General features: G+C 34.8%; 1 protein-coding gene across 7 annotated transcripts; it reads right to left on the reverse strand.

The window, feature by feature from the left end:
• Window positions 1–433: 433 nt before the first annotated feature.
• On the reverse strand, window positions 434–24,460 carry LOC135583717 (alpha-glucan water dikinase 2-like). 7 transcript variants are annotated; one of them, XM_065083011.1, is made up of 32 exons: window positions 24,313–24,460; window positions 24,012–24,207; window positions 23,838–23,941; window positions 23,679–23,757; window positions 23,467–23,558; window positions 23,225–23,378; window positions 22,733–23,056; window positions 22,554–22,664; window positions 22,302–22,400; window positions 21,449–21,583; window positions 21,018–21,106; window positions 20,720–20,854; window positions 19,422–19,584; window positions 19,237–19,326; window positions 18,977–19,162; window positions 18,211–18,273; window positions 18,047–18,109; window positions 17,839–17,898; window positions 17,608–17,760; window positions 17,443–17,526; window positions 17,085–17,261; window positions 16,177–16,283; window positions 15,875–16,088; window positions 15,655–15,758; window positions 15,458–15,578; window positions 9,081–9,206; window positions 6,900–7,010; window positions 5,522–5,620; window positions 2,685–2,858; window positions 2,508–2,600; window positions 973–1,088; window positions 434–838 (listed from the first exon to the last, which is right to left on the reverse strand). In XM_065083011.1, the coding sequence occupies exons 2-32, from the start codon at window positions 24,090–24,092 to the stop codon at window positions 634–636; spliced, it is 3,912 nt and encodes a 1,303-aa protein (XP_064939083.1). In that variant the 5' UTR covers window positions 24,093–24,207; window positions 24,313–24,460; the 3' UTR covers window positions 434–633. The 7 variants fall into 7 exon arrangements, with proteins under 7 accessions (XP_064939083.1, XP_064939081.1, XP_064939084.1 ...); XM_065083009.1 differs by having other exon boundaries at window positions 21,018–21,109; window positions 24,313–24,453; XM_065083012.1 differs by lacking the exon at window positions 18,047–18,109 and having other exon boundaries at window positions 21,018–21,109; window positions 24,313–24,453.
• Window positions 24,461–24,892: the final 432 nt, after the last annotated feature.

Here is a 24,892-nt window from a genome sequence, read left to right on the forward strand (position 1 = left end):
TGGGCTTACATAGTGTTTGAGCTAAGAAATTCTCTCTAATCTAGATTAGAAATCAGTTATACAAAACTGGTAATTGCAGCATGCTTGCAGTCCTGTTAAGGGAATCAGAAAAACAACATTTCACTTGACTTCACACTGATCATGAGCAGTCCAACCCAAATAAATATTTATTCACAATACACTGTTCCAGGGCAGTGGTGGGGCTGCCAAATAAAATGTCTTTTTGATGGTACTAGAACCAAAGACATTTGCAAATTTTTTATCTTCACGCAAGTATAATCCATGACAGTTCTGAAACTAACTGGAAAGTTCTCAAGAGAATGGGACTTACCAAGTCCGTTGTCAAATCTATTTTCATGTCACCTTTCATATATAGTTTGGTGATGGTCATAGTTGTGTCCATGCTATCCTTTCCTTTTGTGAATATTAATCATGGAAAAAATAACTTACAATCTTGTTATTTAAGCTGAGGATGCAAGAGCAAAATTGTTTATTATACCTAGACAATGAAGATGCATAATTTAGTATACCAAGTTATATGGCAATGGTACGAGAAAATATACGGAACAAATACCTAGGTGGCCCAAAGTTCACTACCAGTCTTCGCTTTCATGCATATTTATGTCATATATTCTAGATTTGAGGCCTTGTTTGAACAATGTAAATCTCTCCGTCCTTCACTACACCTTCTATGTCTTGTGCAGAACCATATACACCTTCGATAATCTTTCCAGCCTCTGCAACCTTCTTGAAAATCGACTGTTGGAAGCTTTTATCAGAAATAAGACGGTCAGATGAGTAGTCCAGTAGGACCTTTTCCGCCTCATCCATGGTTACACTGTAATTTAAGTAAATAAAGAACTTGAATGTCAGAATGTTACTGATTTATTCTTATTATTTTGCCACAGTTCATTAAAAAAGTTGAAGGAAAATATTAAGAGTAACAATGGCCTGTAAGTAAAAATATAAAACCTGTCATAGAGTCCCGCACCAGCATAACCGTGCAAGTCTTCACCATTAGAGTCTGATCTGAATATGAGAGACTTTTTAACAAACAAACCTATCTGTTTGCTTGGATAACCAATGATCTGAAAAATAAAAGAATGTAATAAAAAAGTCTGATGGCATAAGCCTAAAATAAGATAGCAGTTGGTAATGTGGAGGGACTTAATGCATAATTTGTTCTGATTAGTTTTATCAACAAGCAAGAAGCATATTGTTCAGTTGTTTTACATTGATCAGATATTTATCAACTAATAAATGCAATACTTTACGAGGTCAATAATGTTAGGAAACATGTGTAATTTATGCTTGAACATGTTCATAGATTAATTACTGAATACTTTCTCTAACATTTTGCACCTTAAGAGGACTCAAAAAGTTTGGCCAAAAACCAAATAATAAGCAAGAAGCCTTTCAACAGTTTAAGAAGCGGAGGCAAAGATTTGAAAGTTTGATGATTTTGCAATTTCAAGATTTCATGATGTCATGATTTTCTCATCTAAAGGACTGAACTGAAACAATTATCATTGAATTTCTTATAATGTATGCTGTATTACATTATAAGAAAGATACAAGTACGAAAAGCTCCTGTAATTTTTGGCACTTGAAGGGAACTTCCAAGTATCCGATTTGTCCATCTACAAATTTATCAAGGATTACAGCAACACGCTTGATTTGGTCCTGAAATGGAGATGCAATGTCGTGGGTTGGAAAACTACTCCTCAATTGGTGATCCTGCAGTTTCAGTATCTCACAATACTCTTATTTGTTAATACTATTTACTTTACTGGTTAGGCAGCACAGTTACTATTTACTTTTACAGATGTCATACAAGATATTCCTTAGCTTAAAAAGCGAAAAAGACACTTCATAAATATAATGATCTTTTGCTTAAGATATAACCACTACAAATTGTTAATACTATTCAATCAAACGATAGTTAGCGAATAAGAAAATAGGACACTAGAGCCAATATATAGTTGAGGAGTCCAGGTGCATCATATTTTGTTTAAACTCCCACCCATATGAAATGTTATGAGGAATACTAAACTAATACAAAACACCCAAACAATCTAGAACTTCCTTCGGTATTTTTTTTTCAATTATATTTTATTAAATAACAAAAGAAAAGAAGACAAAAGAGAACAACACATGTCTATGGACTGATTTGAAGCCAAATATGTGACTCAGATCATTTTAACTCAACTTGGTTGATTTATTTTTTCTATCATATGTATGTATAAATTTTTGAAATCCAACTTCAACAACATCAGACAAAACTTTTCAAGAAATCAAGCATTCAACTGTTTATTATGAAAAGCAATTCAAGAATTTTGTCATAAATATATCAGATATAAAGAACCTCAAATATAATGCACGAACTGCAGTATCTGCTATTTTACAGAATGCAATTTCCTTTTTCATTCATGCATCCATTAATATCATAAGTTTGAACATGTAGGAGTACTTGAAAGCGAAAAAGAAAACTACTTCATATGTCTTACGCTGGCTGAATTTAGTGCAGACTTGTTGGTGACAAAGCTCATCGATCGTCCTGGATAGGCACCCACTAGAGTCTCACCCAAGCCCTTCACTATCTGATCATCGATAAAAGAGTAGATGATTGTTTGGTGACTTGGTCACTGAAAAAATAGTCTAAAATTTTGTTGTTATTGACTTACTTCGGCATAAATCTCATGGGGATTTCCTGAAAGTGGATTTCGAGTGTGGAGAACAAAAGCATAGTCAGCACTGATTACTTCTTGAATTAACACAGCCATACAGAGATCATCATGGTCCAATTTAGCTTTTCTGCAACTAAGATATGCTCTTTCATTCCATTTTGAAGCCCAAACCTGGAAGTTTCATAATATATTTATGCAAGCACTTATTGCAATTTTATAAAGATTACTTTGGAAAACTTTTGAAATGATATAACTGAGCTGGGCACATGGATTCCTCTGTAATTATATCTCATGGAAACTAAGAGGTTTAAAATAAATAATTCTCACCTATGTAGGTGTGGCTAGAACATCTAACTGAGCCAGTATAGACAAAAGGGAGAACATAAATCTTATGTTGATGAGAAATTATGCATCCTGAATGTTCTTGAAATAGTGGTAGTAATCCATTAGTTCTCCAGTGAATTTGACATCATAGCAGTAATTAGAGACAAATCCAAGAATTTTTGCAAAGAGTGGTTTTGATCAGACAGTTCCAAATTCAGTCAAAAGTCAAATACACTTAAGCAAATTTCCAATTCTCCATTTTCTGCACCATTATGTGCAGATCAAGGATAGTCGTGAAATGGCATGAGATCTGGTTGATACTTTTTAGCATGGCATGATTATATTTCATGCCAACCAATATACAATGTATCCATATCATGAATCAAAATTTCATTTCATTATGGATATCAGATGAATCAGTGCAGGTTATTAGGATCCAATACCACAGACGAGAGAAAGAGAAGTGGGGAAGAGGAGGTGGAGGTAGAGGTGGAAGGATAGGAGGAAAAGGAGGCAGAAGAGGAAGGGTAGGAAGAAGAGGAGGCAGCGGAGGCAAAGGTGACATGGTAAGGAGGAGGAGGTGATCAATATATGAACCCTTGGAATAGATTATAAATTGCTAAAGAAAAAACATGGCTGCATTTGGATCTCAAGAATAGCACCTTATTCTTATAATAAGAGGCGATTACCACTATGGTTTGTTCGCTACAATAGATACCATCCTTTATAATTTTCCCAACAACTAAGAAAAGGAAGCCATCCAACACACATATAGTTAAGGATTTCAACTTTGTTTGCAATGCCCTCCTGTGTTGGCATAATCCAGCACAAGCCTCTTGGGGAGAGTTGTAGGACAAGTGGATCTAATACCAATCTAGTGTAAGATTAGTACATATACAAGTAAAAGAAATTCTATGATTTGATAGTTAAGGGATATAAAAAAAATATTAAGACAATTAAATAAAGCAGATAGGACAACTACTAACTCACTCTGTCTCAAAGATTAGCTCTTTTATATAAGTTAAACAATCAGAAAAAATAACTACTAGACTTGCACTGTTTCAAGGATTAACTTCTGGAAAAGAAGGCATCACAACTTCATACTTCTCATCCATGGATGATGAAATCAGACAATCGATAATGAAAATGTGATCTCATACATATTATGTAAAAATAAATTATATTCATCAAATCACATTATGATGTTTCTAGATTACAAACTCTTTCCCCTGTTATAGATTCACAAGTAGTACAAAAGAAAAAGAAAAAAACACTAAAGGGAAAGAATACAATCAAGAAATGTTACATCCTATAAATCAAAGCATATCAGTCATTTCTTTTTTTCTTAGAAAACTTGTATTCGTTTTTTATAAGATACTTAATTGATAGATTTACTTGTCGATTTTTTAATCATGATTAAAATTTTCAATGGGAATGGAATATTCAATCATGTCTTGAATTCTCCACTAACCCATTTTCCTTATTCAAGCCCAACGTTCATCGCTTTCCTTATTTATTTGGCTTCCATTTTCCTTTCTCTTTGGATAATCTTGGTAATAGCTTATCATGTTTCCAAGGAACCCTCTAAAATAATATGTATATTCCAAATAAAGTAAATCATAATAGTCCTGCATCATGAAGGTTACAAGTGAAGTATAAGGCCTTTATAAATATGAACAAAAAAGAGACAGATTACACATGGCATTATTTGACAACTAAAATAGCATCAAACACACCCATATTTGACTACAAGAAATAATACACAATAAGTTAGAGATCTTTCCATTAAGTTAAGATCAAGGAAAGAAGAAAAAAATGTGTTAATGATTTTGGTGTCAACTCTACCCTTCTGGTCTGATAATTGGAATTAAAGGTGGAGAAATCCACAACCACTCTAATTGTTTTTTCTTGAGGTTGAACTTTATGATGATATGCCATGAAGCATTCCTCCTCTTGACCTTAATAACTAAAAGTTTATTCATGAACTTGAATGATCTTGCTATAGATGAACAATTTTTCAGCTCAAAACTTTGAAATTAAATAAACTGGTTGAATGCTGCTTACTAAGGAAACTAAGCATCAGAAAGCAAAACTGACATAATTTGGAATTGATTTCAAAAAATTGACCTTGAAATTATAATTTAAAAGCAAAAATTTGATATTTTAAAGCCAGTTACAGAAGATGGAAAAAGTTACACATGTTACAAAAGCATCTTGGTCAAAAGCGATGTCAATCTATGAAAGGTTTACACATGCTCTAAGAGCATAGATTGAGCACTTTTTATTTTTAATAACCATTAAAAGATAAAAAATAAAAGCAATTTGAACTTATAACCAACATAATGCTTTGCTTTTGTTGAGATCCCATGATATAGCCACTAAATGAAATTAGTAATTCAATCATATAGTTGCACTAACTGCAACTAAATTTCTTTTCCAAAAAAAATTATGGACATCTACCAATGGCAACCACATGCAAATCTAAAGCATTAAGGTATTGAGAAAAGGACCTTCTTTATGGCTTGCCAGGCTTGATTCCACCTCTCCTCACTCTCATCACCAGGCCAATATAAGAATGATTTTTTCATCTTGTGTTTAAGCTCATTCATCTGTGGAAACAGTATAAGATCATCTATAAAATGTGAAATATATGCTTATAAGTAGTCTTCGAAAGCAGTTTGGTGGTGTTTAACCATACCACTATTGAAAACACAACTTACATCACCAAAAGAAAAAAAAGAATAATGAAATCTAAGGGAAGAATTGGATTTAAGCCTGTAGTTAGTCCAACAAATGGTGCTAAAGGTCATAGACCTCATTCTGATTCATCTTTTTCATATAAATATGCTTCTATGATTTGGTTTGCTTGTTGACTCAATGATTATTTGTCTGATGGATTTAGAATGTCATATAACAGTGGTGAAATTATATGTTTAGACTTTAGATACCATCTGAAATCATATTTCTTCTATGCTCCAACTTATAAGTGGCACATATTACCCTTCTGACAATGACATTCTAAAAATATTTCTAACAATTCCAACATGTTTCCGGTACATGGGATCTACACATAATTGAACTCCTATTAACAAGTCTTTTAACACAAATCTCTAACCTTTTTTTTTTCCATGTTGTCAAGAGCACTGAACTGCCTTGCAATGATTTCTTTCTTCCATGGAGGGGAAGAGTCTTAACCAAAGTTCTGAATCTAAATCTGAAGGAAAAATGGCATGAACACAGACTACACATGTCAATTGCCAGAGAAAATAGGTATGCCAGAAACAGCAGTCATCTGCTAATGATGGCAATTGACTGGCAGTAGGCAGTGTTATGATAAAGGAAATTCTCTGAAATTAATATATGAATTATTCTAAGCAGATTGATAGGAAGTTATTTTTTCTTTTTGACTTTCCAAGGGAATGGTATACACAATCAAATCTAGTCATATTAGACCATTAGTACTGTTATGACTTGTTTTATAATTTTATCTTTGTTGGCACGCCATGATGTAAACTAAGATAAGACATCAAACCAATATTAAGTTACATGAGACCAAGTACATTTACAATTGACTGTGACCTAGAGCCTTATGTTCAATGCACAATTGACTCTGTGACTATCAAGCTGGCACTGTCTCAATCAGATACTCACACTTGATAAGGGTGCATGCACTACCATGGGGATATACAGATATGCAGGAATGTAAATGGCATGGGCTTTGCATAGTGGAGCAAGGGCATTGCAATCATGTGCATAGCCACATGCCACAGTACAATTCCACTTCAAAACAAATCTTATGCATAATATCAATTTACCTGTTTCACCTAGAAGATAAACATTAAAATGTAATCAATCTAATGTTACAATACATATACCCATAAGAGTTACCAGCTGAAATGGAGCTTTCATTTCCAGTATAGCGTCGCGTATCATTTGAAGTTTTGCAATGTCTCCACCATTTACAAGCCCTTTAAATAAAGAAATCTTCTTTGCCAGATCCTGAAACAAGAGAAAAAAAATCTTGATTGAGAAAAAGCAACAGAAAATGAAAAGGTAAGTTAACTGCTGCCATCTAGATTGTTTGCTAATGAATCAACCAATAATTTATTCATTTTAAAAAAGGGTTTCAGAAATAGTATTTGTTATTTTATCTGCTGCAGAAGAATAATAATGGTTTTGATGCATTCAATTTATTTGTGAGAATAATCATTCTTGGTTTCATGAGATTAAACTATAAAGTAAAAGAAAATTTCTATGCACTGACTAAAGATGTTAACTCCATACAATCACCTTTATGCTCATATCTATAAGAGGTTCACCAGAAACTGCATCAGAAAACATTATAAAATTCAGATAATGAAATGCCAGTTCCACAAAAGTATGGTGAACATAATTAACCGTTTGATACTTTTCACCATTTAATTCTATTGATGGTTGAATTGACCTAAAGTCTTCCTAGTTTCAGTTTATAGAAAATTAGATATCATTGTTGCAGTAATCCTCACTGTTCAAATTTATTATGAAAACTAAGGATTCAAATGCTAACCATATCATTTGGTCATAGATGCAAATACCATCCTGTATGCTTACCACACCAGACATACTGCTGACATTTTTATCGGTGAAGCTAGTGTACCAGGAAGTAAGCATACCCCCCAGTTTTTGGATCCAAAAATCCACCCGTCAGACCATTTTTAAACCTCTCTTCTATAATTCTCCAGCCCTCTGTCAGTTTCAACCGTTTCTTGGCCCATTTCTTCACCTAAGATTTGTGATCACGCTCTCTAAAATTGATTTATCTCATATCCGAGACCAATCTCAAGCAATTGAAGGTTCAACCTTAATAAATCATCTCATTTTCCTCCTAGAAAAGGTAAACCTCAAATCATTAATTTAATGAACTTTTATTCTTGTGATTTCTTCTCCTTTAGGTCATTATTTAATGCATATAGAATTAAATGATAGATTTTCAAGTTTATGGACGAATGCTACATGACTTCATGAATGCTTCTGCCTAACATATATGGATCTGACCAAGATCCACTAGTGATTGTGCCAAAATCTGTTCAGATCTGGCCATATATCCATTAGTGTCCATTTGGGACTGGCCTTGATCATCATGGATCTGGCTTAGATATTCATAGATCCAGCTTAGATCTGTGCGGATCAGACCTACATGTTGATAGATCTAACTTAGATCCACACAGAATTGACATAGATCATATAGACCTGAAAGAGTTCTGTATGAGGATGTGGTCTAGACATATATATGAATCCAACCTAATTTTCCATATATCTGGGCTTCATCTTCGTGGATTTGGCATTATCCTGATAATTGTCACTATGACAATATGCTCGCTATGACTAGTTAGGTCAAGGTGGAGGAATAACCTGTCCAAAGCAGTATTTCACCATGGATTTTCATGTGACCAAACACGAAACAATGGGCTTTGAGGATGAAGTTTGATACTCAGAAAACCTTACGCTTTAGTAAGAAGCATAGCGAGAGAATATGGATAGGTGGACATCTGAGCCAGTCATATACATTTATAAGGGTTGCAAGGACAACGTTGACGATTACCAGGGGACTTGTATTTGAGATTCATGCATCCTTGGAGTATCAATATATGCACAAGGAGATCATGAGACATCTACCTAGAGACTCTTAGTATGAACATCACAGGCAGTGGTGTCAACTCTTCATTACAGAATTTGATCTTGAAGATATTATTTGGCAAGTTCCCACTACAACTGTATAAAAAAATAATGATGAACTAAAAGCTAGTTAAATCATTATCATATATCCTCTTTTAGATTGAGCCCATTTAGAAAATCATCTTGAAAATTGGAAAGAAGCAGTCTGAATGCAGCGTAAGATATATACCCTCTTTTTCCGAAATAAGTATGTTTTGCTACCAAAGTTATCTTCTGAAAAGCAATTAATAAGTGAGCATAAAGAAATCGTGATATTGTACTAGATACTTATAAAAATATTCATACTAACTAAGAGCTAAAGTTGCACTTGGACCCAAAAGAAATTTCTTACTGTCTGAATAGAAAGAAAATCACCTTATTAATGTCTGAAGAAATGGAAGTTTCAAAAACTCCAAAAGGAAGTGCAACAGATCTTGGCAGCTTTATCCATGACGGAAGTTTCCCTCTGATGTATTCGATGTTGTTAGCTTTAGCTCCAACCTACACAAGGATGCTCATAATGAAACAATTTAGAATATGAGTATGAAATACAGGAAACTTACGTTAGATTCAGATTAAATGCGTATTGATCGAACAACACCTCAAAGTTTTGTTCATGTATTTAACCATGAACTTGGGAAGAAACCAAAATTGAGGCAGTTCTTGGGTTCTTCATGAAAACGGTGACCTCTTGTTTAGCACAATGCTTAACAATATTTAGGCAAACACAAAGTTTTACTTCCATTGATAGGATTTGTTATGCTTGTAAATTATATATTCAAAGTTAGGTTCAGATTGCAATATTTACAACAATTTGTGGGGTTATTCATTTGTTGTATTACTTAAGTTTGGGAAAGAATGAACATATGCCACAAAGTGATACAAATATGACTCAAGAAATTCTTGTCAAGAGTTGATAATGTACACCATACAATTTCTTTAAATAACAGCTAAGAAGCATTAGATGATTTGCATATCTCTTTGAAGGAAAGGAGATGACTTGTCTTTTGAATATCTATCCCGAAGTCTGCGACACATGCTAAAATCCATGTTTCACATGATTCAGGATAAGGCAAGCACAAATCTCATAAAATGCCGTCCTTCGTATTCTCAGAAGTGGGTAATGGCATGTTGATGTAGAACAAAGCAATGATTTAAAAAGCGCTAGGCGTTAAGATCCCAAAACGCCCGAGGCACTAGGTGCTCCCAAGCAAAGCGAGACGCTTTAAAATATGAAAATATAAAAATATATAATATAATTAAAAATATAATAATTAAAAAAATATTATTAAATTAAAAATATACTGTTAACAGTATATTACTTAAGTTAGTGGGGGAGAAAAACATATTCATTGAAATATTAAAATATAAAAAATAATATAATTAAAAATATAATTATTTAAATTAAAATATGATATTAAATTAAAAATATACTGTTAACAGTATATTACTTAAGTTAGAGGGGGAGAAAAAAATCTTCTTGGAAATATTAAAATATAATAAATATATAATATAATTAAAAATATAATTATTTAAACTAAAATATGATATTAAATAAAAAATATACTGTTAACAATATATTACTTAAAGTTAGAGGGGGGAGAAAAAAATGTTAGTGAGGGAGATAGCAGTAGCGACGAAGGATTAGTTTAAGATAGTTGCGGTAGTGGCGGAAGCTGTGGACAGTAGCAATAGCAACGAGGGAAGCTGCGAACAGTATTAGTGACAACGATGAAAGCTACGGACAGCAACAACGACAACGATGGAAGTTGCGGACAGCAGCAGCGACAGCAATAGAAGCTCCAAAGGGCATCCGTCAGTGGCGGAGGAACTACGGCCCTCTCTCTCAATAGGGGAAGGAAGCTACGAGGGCCATCGGACTTGTCCGTCGACAATAGAGGAAGGCTCGATCTGCTGAGTCTGTTATGAAGCCAGTGGCAAAAAGCATCGACAGCGGAGGCAGAAGCAGCACTAGGGTTCCTTGGGGTCACGCGGGCGTGAAGCGTAGCTTTTAAGGTAAGAAACTACAAACCGAACTAGCCTTAAACCAGTTCGATTCGCGTAATTGAATCAAGCACTCGCCCGAAGCGCCCAGTGCCTGCGTTTAGGCGAGCGCCCAAGCGACACCTCATTGAAGCGTGTTGCTTGGTGCACACACGAGGCACTCAGGCCTCGCCTCGCCCGAGAGCTTAGGCGAGTGCTCGAACGCCTATTTAAATCATTGGAACAAAGTAGGGAAATAGAGAGAAAAAGAGGGAAAGAGAAAGAAAGAGAAGCATGTGATAAGCGAGGAGAGTAAGAGACTAAAGAAGATGTAATTCTTTTTATTCAAATTTGAAGTACTTGATCCATTGACAAGTTCCATTATTTATAGGGATTTAGGAGCCTTGATACAATTAATGAAAATAATTCCCAAAAGTAATCTCCTAGAGAATTAGTATGCTTCTTAAAAATTCAAAATGTGACTTCTAGAATACCTAAATAGTAAATGAGTGCACTAAATATAAAAGGAGTCCCTAAAAAGATCAAAATACATTTTTTAATTTTCAACACAACTCTTAAAATTTCTAGGTCAACTAATTGATGACTTTTTGTTAATATCTTTGCCTAGAATAAACTTTTCTGAAATCCTTTGTAAATCTAGATAGTTCTCCATCATTCTCCCTCGATGGAAAAGAACTCAACTTCACTTTGCAAGGTACTAATCCAATAAGTTTATTCACAAAGTTCCTCTAAAGTAATCCAAGTGACATCGGAAGCTAGACGATCATGTCACTTGACAAGAAAGTGTTGAGTAATGCTAGTAGTAGACATAACAAGATGGTCATCAAGAATGACATTTACATCATTCTTATGTTGTGGGAGAATCAATGCTTCGGGAGGATTGTCACCTGTAGGAACATCGATAGACAAAGGAGGCTCAAAAGTATCATGTTATGGAGTATATCCTCCACATTGAAAACTGAACTAATATTTAAGTAGGAAAGCAAATCAAGCATATATGCATTAGATTCCAGGTTTTGGTTAATGGGGAAAGGACCAATGGCTCGATCATGAAAGTTTTTTAATGAGTTTTAGGGAATCTCTCAAGTCGAATGTGAACCAAGACATAATCACCAACTTGAAACTCCTGAGTTCTACAGTGTGCATTAGTAGCAAGTTTGTAACTTTCATTACTTAGGACGATTTTAAGTCGAATCTTAGCATGCAAATCACGAATATACTGAGTGAAGGAGTGAGTTAGTTCTAAGGCACGATAGTCAAGTGGAATGGTTGCAAGGTCAATAGCATGTTGGATTTCTTATAAGGGTGACAACTCACTAGGTAATTCCAAGGGCATGACACTAGAAAATTCATCTAATAAGGATTTAACCTTAGGATTTACGCTAGAAATAGTGCAAGGACTACAAATTTTTTTAACAATGATGGTCACACAAAATTTGTTGTCTAGGATCTCTATTTCAAAAGATTTAAGATCCAATAAGTGGAGTCCCTTGGTGGTTGAGGCTTATGGAAGAGACTTGGGAGTTCCCTATTTGACCTTTTGCAAGTTGCAGCATGATGTTTCTGTTTTTGTATGGAAAGGCATAGGTTTTTTCTCTTCCATGATTGGTAACATCAAGGTCATGCAACCAAGGCCAACCTAAAAAAATATGGGCAACATCCATTGGTAGGATCCCACAATAGATCTCATCTAGGTAATCGCTTATTTTGATTGGTACCAGGCATCTTTTGATCACGAGTAAAATGATTTTATCAACCCAAGTTACTTTGAATGGGGTTGGATGTGACTCTACCTTAAGGTTTAGTCTGTTGATAGCAAATTTTGATACTACATTCATAGTTCTACCCCCATCAATAACCAATCTACAAGTTCTTTCCCCGTTTCGAATGAAAGTATGGAAGATACTTATCCTCTTCCATTCATTGGAATCACTAGCAGTAAAGTGTTGGAGGTACAAGAATCCTTGAGTGTTGATCAAAGCTTTTGTTGCTAGTTAGACCACAATGGAGTACAGGGCAGTTTTCTTGATGGGCTCTAATACCAAACTAATGTAGAATAGAACAGGAAAATAGAGAGAAAGAGAGAGGAAGAGAAAGAAAGAGAAGTGTGAAATAAGAGAGAAGAGTAAGAGACTAGAGAAGATGCAATTCTTTTCATTCAAATCCGAAGTACTTGATCCATTGACAAGCTCCATTATTTATAGGGGTTTAGGAGCTTTGGTACAATTAATGAAGATGATGATTCCCGAGAGTAATCTCCTAGGGAATTAGTATGCTTTTTTAGAAATTCAAAATGTGACTGCTAGGATACCTAAATTGTAAAAGTGCACTTAATACAAAAGGAGTCCCTAGAAAGACCAAAAGACCTTTTTTAGTTTATAACACAACTCTTAGAATTTTTAGGCCAACTAATTGATGACTTTTTATTAATTTCTTTGCCTAGAATAGACTTTTCTAAAATCTATTGTAAAACTAGATGGTTCTCCATCATATGTACAGGCCTATATGTTGAGCAAGCCACTCTATGAATTGGCATATATAAAACACTACACATATCTACCAAAATCGTTATTCGCCTAAGTCCAATCATAACTCTCCTTAGCAATAACAATTATGTTCTCTTTGATTCAAGTGCCCAAATAGGATACAGCCACACAAATCCCAAATGATTTGATCCCTCAAAGGCATGAGAGGGACATGAGTCTGATTGCCTTGTGATAGGTAATTATTATTGTTTGAGGCCATTGGGCGACCTGTCAACTTTCTAAAAGTTTCTATCTTAGCCACAGCGCTCCTTTGAACTTGCCTGTGGAGAATGGAACCTTGGAACTCATAGAATAAGGTTATTGCTTACCTTTTTAATCCAGCCAATGAAATAGGGATTGGGATGCTTTTCAACTGGCAACTTCAAGTTCCCAAGAACTTCACCACTAAGATATTTACAAGTTACAACTACCATGAGTTATTACAAGACTAAAGTGTTGGTTTTTAGTTGTAACATAGTTTGTGTTGCTAGGTGTAATCCAATTCCTCATCCCATAAGCCTAGGAGTCCTCCTTGTACTCCTTGTCTCCATCGAGTCCATGGAGGTACCTTCTTCATTTTCTTGTTCTTCTCTATGTACAATCATCTTGACCCACTTTCATTATGAGAAATAACTAGTCCATGTCTGTTTCATTACCTTTCAAGCATTTGATTGGGACTAGTCTAGCACAAGGGCATAAAACCTCAGTCGTTGTTATGTCTTGGGTGGCTTTAGTAGGTCTTAATAAGGGGATCTCAACTACAGTGTCCCTTCAGTTTGTCAATCATCCTGCTGGGTGATGATGCATCTTAGATTTGTTATTAATCCTCTCTTATAGCTTCATCTTTGCCTTTAGTGCCACATTCCCTGCCTCTGAGAACTTCAATAACATCTACACCTAGTCCAATCTCTTATTAGAGTCCTCAACCAAATTAGATACCTTACCAGTTGCTGAACCTCGGTCATTAATGGATGATTACATCATTTAGCAAATCTAAGGAACACCCCTTGAAATCATGGATGTGCTTCTACCATGCAGCACACTCTTGATACTATTGGAATAAACATTGGTCATAATCTAAAAGGAGATTTCTTACATCAGTAGTTGTTCTATATAATGTGATGTTTAAATAAGATCCTGCCCTTTCTCCTCTAGATCTCCTTCACAACTATCCCAGCATGCAGAAGCATAACCTTATAATCTATATGCAACCAACTTAACTTTTCTATCTTCAGGAACTTATCAAGGAAACATTCAATAATCAAATCACCATTATGGTTTAGAGATGTTTGCCTTATCAGCATTCCATCAAATATTTTTTTTGCAAAAATACATTTATTTTTCATCTCATTCTTTAAATTCTTCACAATTCACATAACACTATACTGTATCACTCTCCAATGTAGTACATAGTTAATGGAGAAAGAATTAGGGTTGTGCACAAAAGACTTAGAACAGAAAATACTTAGAAGGAAAAGAGAAATTTTGAAAGATTTCTACTTACCAAAAAAAATAAATTTTGAAATATTTCAATTGTGAACATTCCTTAAGACATCATTACACAATTCATATGTCTCTAAACAACAAAACCAAAAAATAATAGAAGAAAAATCAGAAGAAAATACTAGGAAAGGCATACGATTAGCTTGGAAACATGTTTAGCTTAAATTAGCTAGCATAAAACCTGTGTCAATTTTTGTGCAAAGTGTTGCATATAACATGCGGTAAAATACTGTTAAACGGAAGGCAATTATTGATGCCGCACACAATGATTAAATGTATAATACATAACAAGATAAGAAGCAATCAAATGGACTCATTGAATTTGTCATTATCATTTCAGTATCCTCCTATTATGCAGAAACAGAATGTGCTATTACTAGATCATCTTCAGGTAAGTTAGAAGATATTTACTTCCCATTCTACAGTTTTTTTCCTTTTCTTTGGCTGCAAGATATGTGGCACAACCTGCCTTCTCAACTTAAAATCATAGGTGATAAGGCAATTTGTTAGAAGGACATTCTATTTACTCCAATAAATATCTCATTTTAGCACAAATGAACTTAGAGGCAATAAGAGTGCTAACTTCTAAATTGTTGTAAGGTCTGAGACAAAAGAAAAAATAATTGCTGAAGAGGCCAGTATAATGGTTACTACTCATGCTTTGGTTGAAGTCTTTACTGATATGTAGAAACTATGACATCACAATTAGTACACAATTACCATCTCACAAGAGAACTCCTCAGCTGAAATAGCAAATTTCCCACTAAAATTCTTCTTTCGCAATGTTACTCTTGGACAGAATGAACTCAGTTTGTTGGAAGAAGAGGAGCTTTTGAATTCACTGCATTTTAAAATAATCCTTAGACAAAGAATAGCTCATGCATATTGAAGAAACAACCAAATCAAAATAAATATACCTGTATATTAGACCTGATGTTTTCAATGTTATTGAAATTTCCTTTCCCTTCTTTGATTTCAAATCTTGAATGATATCTTGATCAAAGCATGAAGCAAAGCAAATCTGCAGGTGAGCATTTAATATATTCTGATAAAGAATCCACAAGCAGCTAATGTCACAATTAAAGTTTTGTGTATCTGACACATGAAAAAACTTGGATTTTACTGTCAAGATGAAACCTTATTATTCCTTGCTCTAATGGCAACATGTGAAAGAACATCAGGCATATCAGGTGTCAATACACCAACAACTCCATATGGAATCTCTTCCTCACCGGTTACCCGGTTTGATATTAAAATTGTAGGCCTATTGAAGACTTTGCTCTGAACTTCTATCAGCTTATTTACACAATCTACAAAACCACATACTTCCACTGGACTGATTATCTGCCAACTGCCAGAAAAAAGTTAAAACATTTCAATTTGGATGCAGCAAAGGAACCCAATCTATAACAACAATATGGTTTGACTTAGTCATTTACCTGCCTAAGTTTGCTATATTTCGAAGAATGGGACTTAAATGATTAACGAGTATTGCAAGGGTTGCTCCACATCCTGTCCTAATTAGTTCCTCTGTAAAGCTGGCAACCTGAGTTAAGAAACTCACGTATAAAGCTAACTAAATAGTAGAGAGAGCAATGTTTTATTAATAATGTGTGCATTAGTTTGTAAACAAATAAAGACTACATTATTCTTACTGATGGGCCATAAAGATCATTGAAGGACATGAAATAAATCTCAAGTATTGGACTACTGGTTCACCAATGAAAAACCTGAGAAAGTACCTTGCGTCCACATTCTGGATGCTACGACACAACATAGATAACTGACACCAATTGAAGCCTCTCTAGCATGATTCAAAAATGACATTCCTCTTGTTCATTACATTTTGCCAAAAAGACAGTAATTGTGTTTCATGCCTAGGATTTCTACCTCTCTATCAGTACAATGGCCAAGTGGGTAGCATATCTGAAATTGCAAAGTTCCTCTGTGTATGCTTGCTTGTGGAAGGGAACTATCTTTTTCAACTACCTCCAAAAAGGATTTGGCAGGTTCTTTAATCTTTTCCTGCTTTTTTTTTTTATTTTTGGTTGACATGAGGTACCATTCTAAATATGCAGGAGGCACATCACTTGGAAATCATAAGGGCACAATAGGAACTATCATAGTTTCATCCATTGGAGCCATAATGAGAAAACCAAAACACTATGCAGAGTCAAGTGTCCCATCATACTAGGTGAGTTAAATTTCTCATCAGGAAATGCATAGTCAATAACTTCCATAAACAGAGTTTTATCAGAAAATCAAATACACAAACTTTAAAAAACTTAGCATTAATTAATTCATAACAAGAAGAAAGTAGCTAAACAATGTAAATCTGGAAACATACAGCACAAGTCTCCACTCTGAGCAATTTTCCTAGATATTCTGCAGTTGGCTGTATCATTTTCAGGTAATATTGAGCCTTATCAGCTAGTGCAAGCTGCATTCTGTCAAGAACAGCTTTTGTTTGCAGAGACCACTGTTGATCATTGGGCTTGAATAAGTTACAGACACGGTACCAGTCCTTGAAGAAAAACAATCCAGAATTAGTTGAAAATATAGAATAGAGTTTTTTGTGAATTTAAGTGCATAACCTTAGTGCCTTTACCATTTTACATATATGACGCATCAAGGCAGGAATAGAAATAAGAAGCAAGTTACAAAATTGATAAAAGATACTATGACATATTATGTTTCTTTCATACCTTGGTGATAAAAATGAGTTCTTCATTGTTAACTGTTGACAGGCACAAGTTTTCTAACATCAAAGACACCATAGACATTATTCCCTACAGATGGCCATCTTTCATATTAATGATTTATGGATAAAAAGCAAATATTGAAACCATATATCCTACTTTACTAGTTACCTGTATAGGTGCTTTCTTAAGTTCACTAAAGCTCTTCTCCATACATGTTTTAAGAGCTAACTCCAAAGCAAGGTCCAGGTAAATAAAATATTTCAACCTTCTAGTAGTGCCAAAAAGTAATCCACGAAGTTCAATACGTGCCTCTAACAATTTCTGGCAATGAACTATCCATGAATTAGAAATTCACTAGAAATATAAAGGGAAAAATAGCTAATAAGGAATTCTTACAACCTCCATAAAAGGAACAATATTCTTATCTCCTGCATGTGATTGGATGAAATTCAAGGACTCCTGCCACACAAAATCTGAGTTACTTGATATACAACTTTCAACTAGCAAAACAAGTAAATGCATTGAATGCTCAGCAAAAGGATCCAGAAAACTGTCTTTCAATCCAATTGACTCGATGGATAAAATGACTGTGAAATACTCTCAGCACCTTTAACTTTAATGAAAAATAGCCATCAGAATGGCCATTGCCTGTGTTCATAAAGCCGTAATTCTGTCATAATTTTAAGAAACAACATGAGATTGGAAGGTAATAAATTGCATGATAAATAATGAGAGCTGAGATGATTCATTTGTGACAATCAGGAAGCTTACCTCATTCAAGTGTGCTAAGCAAGTTGCAATTGCAGATTCAAGATCATCTCCAGAATGAACAGCCTATGGAAGTATGATAAAATAAGATATAAACACTTTTCCAAATATAAACAAAGTACATTCTGAAATATTCTATAATTCAAAGATGACAGAAACCAAGGTTCATCGTACCGCCACATATCGCTCGGTATAGGCGGTATGTGCCAGTCTGATAAGGGACCAGTATGCATGGTACATATTGGTCTATTGATACGTTCTACCATATCATGTCTTGATATATCGGTATGTATCATACCAATCAGTACACTGGTATGGACCGGAAAGACGAACCATAGTAGAAACAATATTTGGATACTACATTAAACACACCGTCAAATGAAGATAAGTTAGCAGGTATACTTTTTCTTGGAAACTACCACAAACACAACTTCTATTTAGATATTAAACATCAAAACTTGTGTTCAAGGCAATTACACAAAACAAAAATGTGGTTAAAGAGTAACAATTATTGTGCAGCTGACAACAGCACAAAAGCAGTTCAGAAGCAAAGCAATCACTAAGATAAACCTAAGCTACTCATACATACACTAGTTTGCTAGTAGTTCTAGGCTTCTAGCTACCCAAGTGTTTGATTAAGTAGTTGTACCAAACTAGCAAATAAGGTGTTCATGTGATTAATGCCATTGATATATCCTTGGTCCAACAAAATCTATGAAATAAATCAAATTCAGTCTCATACAGCAATGACAAAGTATTTAAAACAAACCTTAAGAGTCTTCAAGTACTCTGAAAGATCATGAATAAGCCCTTGCTTTTTATCAGCTCTGAAGTGAGGCTCTGAAACAATGGGCCTATCATAACTGGCTAGAATGGCTTTAGTCAAACCATTTGAATTTAGTGTTCTCCAGTAAATACTTATATCAAAGTTACTTTTAACATAATCCAGTAGGGCCTGATCAAAATAATACAAAACAGTGACTAAGTCAATGAAAGAATTTAAAGAAAAAAAATGAGTAAGAGGCTTGCCTGGCATATGATGACATCATCTGGGCTACTATTATTATGCAGTTTTTGGTGCCATTCCTCCATCATACCTCCCTTGCAGTCATTATTCCTCTATACCAAAATACCAAATGGAAGTGAACAGAGTATAAACAGGGCACAAAATGTTTATTTATGAGTTATTTGAGTACATATTACAAGTTTCCCACCTGTAAAATCAGTATTTCATCTCGGATTCGTTGACCAACATCACCTTGACCACCACGACCTACAGTTGCCATTATTAATCTCAAATTTTCTCGATCATCTTTTTGGTCCTGATATGTTCTTTGCAGTAAATCAGTAAACTTATCTTGAGCTGCACTTATTTCTCTGCAGAATTAAGACAAGTTATGTTTTTGTAGCCAACATGACAATTCTACTCTTGCATATGTAAATATGTTGAGCATCGACTAATAAAGGGAAACAAACTAAATTTCAATTGTGAATGTTGTTGTCTTATTTTATGGCACCAGCATCATCACCCAAGCCCTTTTCCATTGATTGTCTTAGTTATAAAAATCAAAAAATTTATGCCTGGTAAAAATTTAAACTTCCTCAGATTGGCAACAAGGTTTTAACCAAGGAAAACTCATAAGATTGGTCAATAGGTATATTTATCTTCTAGTGGCAGTTTTAGCTCATGCAACCAAGGACCAAGCATACAGTTCTTCTAGACATGTAAATAAGTTCAGAGAATGCAGCAGTGGCTAGGTCTGCTACATAGAGCAATGTATATCTTAGAGGGACTAGAATGCCCATAGAATGCCCAAAGGTAACGTATGCAACCACTATATGTAGCTGATGCCTGTATTGCAAATGAAAATTAAGGCAAAAAGTTTTACAGGCAATACCAATTCCACCTTTCATGTCTCATTTCCCTTGTTTTGATGTTAATCTATCTCATAAAAAATCAAAATAATGCTTCAAAAAGTTTATTTTAGATACTGTATCTAACAATTTTAGTTTCAGGGTGTTCAAGTTTGTCCTCTCATCAAGTTAGGAATACAAACATCAAATCATGGCAAGGAAAAAACATGCCTTTGTATTGGCTAAAGCAACAAGGGGCACACATTTTTCATCTCCAGATATGCAGCACATGTTTCATCTGGAGATACTAACTCCATGATGACAAAAAACATCTACAGCCAATTAGTAATTCATAAGTGACCTATCCACAAGTACCCATCATTAAAGTTTCTCTAAGCTTTCTTATCCAATAGTGCATCGTTTTATTTTCTTTGGACTATGTACAACTAATTAGCAATTTATAAGTGACCATATGATCAGACAATTATTTTTTCAAAATGGAACTGACTGAACGAACTGGAACGACCATCAACCAGACCTTCACCTGGTCCATGATCAGTTGTATATAGATTGAACAGGTATGGACCTGTCAAGTCGATGGGTAACAATAAAATATATACAAAAAATATGCAAGGAAGGGAAAAATGTTGTCACAAACCGTGGTTTCACATTGTAATTTTTGTTCCAACAAAGCTGTCTGCATGCCATGAACCTCAACCAAACCAGCATCCCAATAAGACCTAGCTCCCTTTCATGTCGACAACGCTCCATCAACTCTGTTGCAATGTTGAATCTGCTTAAGATATTGGAATCCATCAGCAGTCAAAATTCTGTTAAATTTAGCCTTTCGAAAAGTACTCTATAAATTCTTTTTCCACAATAATAGTCAAATAATAAATGTTCAGATCAGTAATCTATGGTTGAGAATTGCCTACAACTCCAATTTTTGAGGTTACCTGTGCATTAATGATCTCTCAGCATCCTTCTCTCTCTGAGCTATTTCATCAAGTAGCCATTTGCAAATTTCAATCTTGTTGCCTTCACCCTGCTATATAATATGACTCCAGAATTAAAGAAATTCAGCAAAAATGAAACTGCAGAACAGGAGACCTAAGTGTAGGACTTGTCAAAACTAAGGAGCCTTCAATTGATATTCATATTAAAAACATAAACAAAATCTTCAAGCAAAATTCTAAGACAGACTAGTGGAAAAAATAATATATGGAAACTAAAGGAGCAGGGGTATTGAAAGCCATATACTGATAGAGAAAATAAAACATTAGACTGCCTCTGATACAAATTCTATTAGATTTTTTCATGATGAAATTTGTAGAATCAAATTATAGCAAGGCAGAAGAAACCTATAAATTATTAATATAAAAGTAACCTTTTCGCCTGCTTGTTCCAATGATTTCAAGCCTATATAGAAATTTGAACCATTGTTCTTTAACCAAGACCCACCAGACCATAACACAAACTGCACACCTAGAAGATGCCCTCCTCTGAGGTTGATGTCCACGTACTGCACAAAAACAAAATTTAAGGATGAAGTATTAGATAAATATTAAACGTGGTCAAGTTGGCTTAGATTAGTTTCTGTGAGGGCCTACATTAAAATCAAACAATGGCTGAGTGGACTAGGATCTTTACATCATGGTACCAACTCCAACAATTATTATTTCAATGCAGTAATTGGACATTATGTTAGTGCGTCACCACTATTCAGTGCATGTTACGTTCCATGAATGTTGTTATCCCTCTGCAATACTAGATCCATTTTAATTTGCCATTTGGACACAATCCATTGTCTGTCTTGAAATACTTAGTTGTCTTATTACTAGATTATAGTTTGCATGAATAAACAAGAAACTTCACTTACCCTCAATGACATGAATGTACGATACTAACCTTTTCATTTTTCAAGTGTCATAGCTATAATGAACTTTATATTTTCATTCAATACACAGTTTTGCAATTGTTCATTTTGCAAATCCAAGTGCATATTTCACTGGATATATACATAAGCAGGAATGAAGTGATAATTAGTATGATGCTGGCTGATTATTTTAGGATACAAACACTTAAAGAGTGCTGAGACTAGATATACAAAACACTGATGTTAGCACCTTATTTGTAGCTTATTGGTTGTCATGGCATCTCTAACACAATTGATTCTGTGATATGTCAAGAAATTGAATGTTAAGCTAACATTATCTTGCTAAAAGCAACAAGTATCTTGCCTGAAACTGTTTTTGTCCATCTGAAATTTCTTTAAAGATAGTCTGGCATGCTCCATTAAGCATCTTCGATCTCTCGGGCAAAATCTCTGGTGGCGGGACCTTGATAAAAATGAACCAGAAATCACAAGACTAGCCTATGATAAAATCCTTAATAAAAAATTTTCAATAAATATGTATTCTAACTTTCTAAGAATTGCAATAATCACATTATACAATAAATCATGTCACTTTCAAGTAAATAAACTAACTTACCAACCATTCTCCTGCTGAAGTTCTTGATACTCCCCAGTGAAGAATTGTATCACCTTTGAGGTTGACAGCAAGAATAATGTGGGACTCACTGCTTACATTTTTCAAGAGGACCTGTAAACACCAAACGGATTAGCAGATAGTGTAAGGAAACAAGACTAGCAAGAGTGATAAGCACTGACCACCAACTCATTGTTTCCGATATTATAAATTTGTCTCATTTTGACGTTGTCTGTCCCCAGAGTCTTCTCGACAAGATTTACTAGAGATGATCCACACAGAGGAGTTCCTTTCATGTGTCCCAAAGATTGCTTAGATAACCACTGGGATACATCAAATTGCTTGTGATATACAGCTGCGATTATGGTATTTCCAGGCATCTGTAGTTCTTTAAAACCAGAGACAGTTTGGACATTCTGATTTTTTAGACTGCTTCTAATTTCATCCATAGACATGCCCCTTAATAATTGGTCATTTAGCTCTCTTAAAGCAGTTTCATAGTCTTCCTGCAAGGTTAAACATGCAACTGTCAACACATTCATAGCCAGAAACCACCTTCTTATAGCATCGTCAGAAACTTTGAACGAACTTCAAATTCAAAAGATATTGTGATACTAAAGTATTGAGGAAACTAATCAAGTCCAAAATTCTGTGTTTCTTCGTGCCTAACAGACCTCTTTCTCCTGTGGAGAGTTTGTTGGTCTGCCTTTTCTTTCCCAGATTAAGTATGCCTTGTGTTCTATAATATCCTTCGGTATCATAGCACGAGAAGCACAAGCCTCAAACTTTGGTATATTAATCCGGAAGTTCCCTTGGCTTGATTTAAACCTAGAAAAGGTTGAAATAGCAAATAATTAAAGTGCTCAGAAATGTGCTTCATAAAAATGAAATACTACAACTAATTTTTGTACTTAACCATTTATGATGTTTTTCATCCTTCAGAACGTATTCAATCGCATCAAACTTTGGGTCATGCAACTCAATAGTAATTGAGTAGGTTGCTCCCTTCTGAATTTCGATCACAGTTCATCATAAAAATAAAATGAGATATAAAATAGACATCTCTGGTCGTACCAACCATTGATACAGATATCAAAGTTCCAGTAAGTTACAAGGGGAAACAAGAACCTTTGCAAATGGTGTCTGCAGAGCTTCCCCCTTGTAGATTTTAGACCCTGGAGGATAATAATTGGGAAGAACCCAATGACTACAAGAAAAAAAAAAAGATAGTGAACTGTAGCTAGACATTCCCAAATCCAGTGGAAACTGCAGTACGCTAAAACTCACTTTTTTCCACTACAAATGCCTCCCCAGTGAAGAATCAACGGTCTGGAGCAATTCAAGAGCTCGATTGTGGTAATCGAAGAATTGGAATCTCTATTAACATTAGCCTGTCGACAGGAAACAGAGTAGTCAAAATGACACCCGATATCCGATTAATTCTTTCAACAACCTCAATACCTGAAGCTGAATTCCGTCACCTAGGTCAAATCTATGCACAACAGCTGTCTGTCGACTGCCGACTGGCTTCAAAGACGACATTTTTTACCGGTTTCCGGTAATCAGCTCTGCGCTCACAGGAAAACGTCTCGGCTGAGGCGAAGAGAGAGTGGACGGGGATCGAGGCACCTGGACAACGGTGAGGCGCTTCGAGGAACTAAAAAGGATCGGTAATATTGATATTAGATGCTTCGTTCCACAGCCATAGGGATGAAAAGTGAGAAGAAAAGAGATAGGGGAATAAAACAATCGGATCACGCACTTGGTGACGATCAAAAGGGGAAAGCAGCGGTCCCATGTTTATAGAATCGGATTCTTCGATAGGAAGAAGACGCATAATTGGAGAGTGATCGAGATGACGCATATTGGAAGAGGCGTGTTGGGAGTCAGGGTTCTCGGTAACTCGAGGTTCTGTCGGTGGCGGTGTCTGGAGGGAACAGTATCATTCGAAGGGTCTCGTAGCCGTTTAGATGGCGACTTGAGGGCCCGTTTGTTGCGACGATAGTCAATATTCTCATAACGAAAGCAAATGATCTAAATAAATAATTAGAAGAATTTCTTCTATCAAGATAGGAATCCTATCATGATTAAATTTATTTTTTATTAATCGATAATTATAATTAAAATTTGATCACATCCATAATATATCTTACCTAATTAGATAGGACCACATAATCTAACATTCTTTCACTTATTAATTAATAAAATAAAAAATTTTGAAATAAAAAATAAATAAAAATAAAATTTCTTTAAAAATAATTTTATCCAACTGGATTCTGAATTTTGAAAAATATTCATATACTCATGAATTAAAAAAAATAGGCCAATAAATCTAATAAATA

The sequence above is a fragment of the Musa acuminata genome, chromosome BXJ1-9, assembly GCF_036884655.1.
Source record: "Musa acuminata AAA Group cultivar baxijiao chromosome BXJ1-9, Cavendish_Baxijiao_AAA, whole genome shotgun sequence".
In the NCBI taxonomy this organism is placed as follows: domain Eukaryota; kingdom Viridiplantae; phylum Streptophyta; class Magnoliopsida; order Zingiberales; family Musaceae; genus Musa; species Musa acuminata.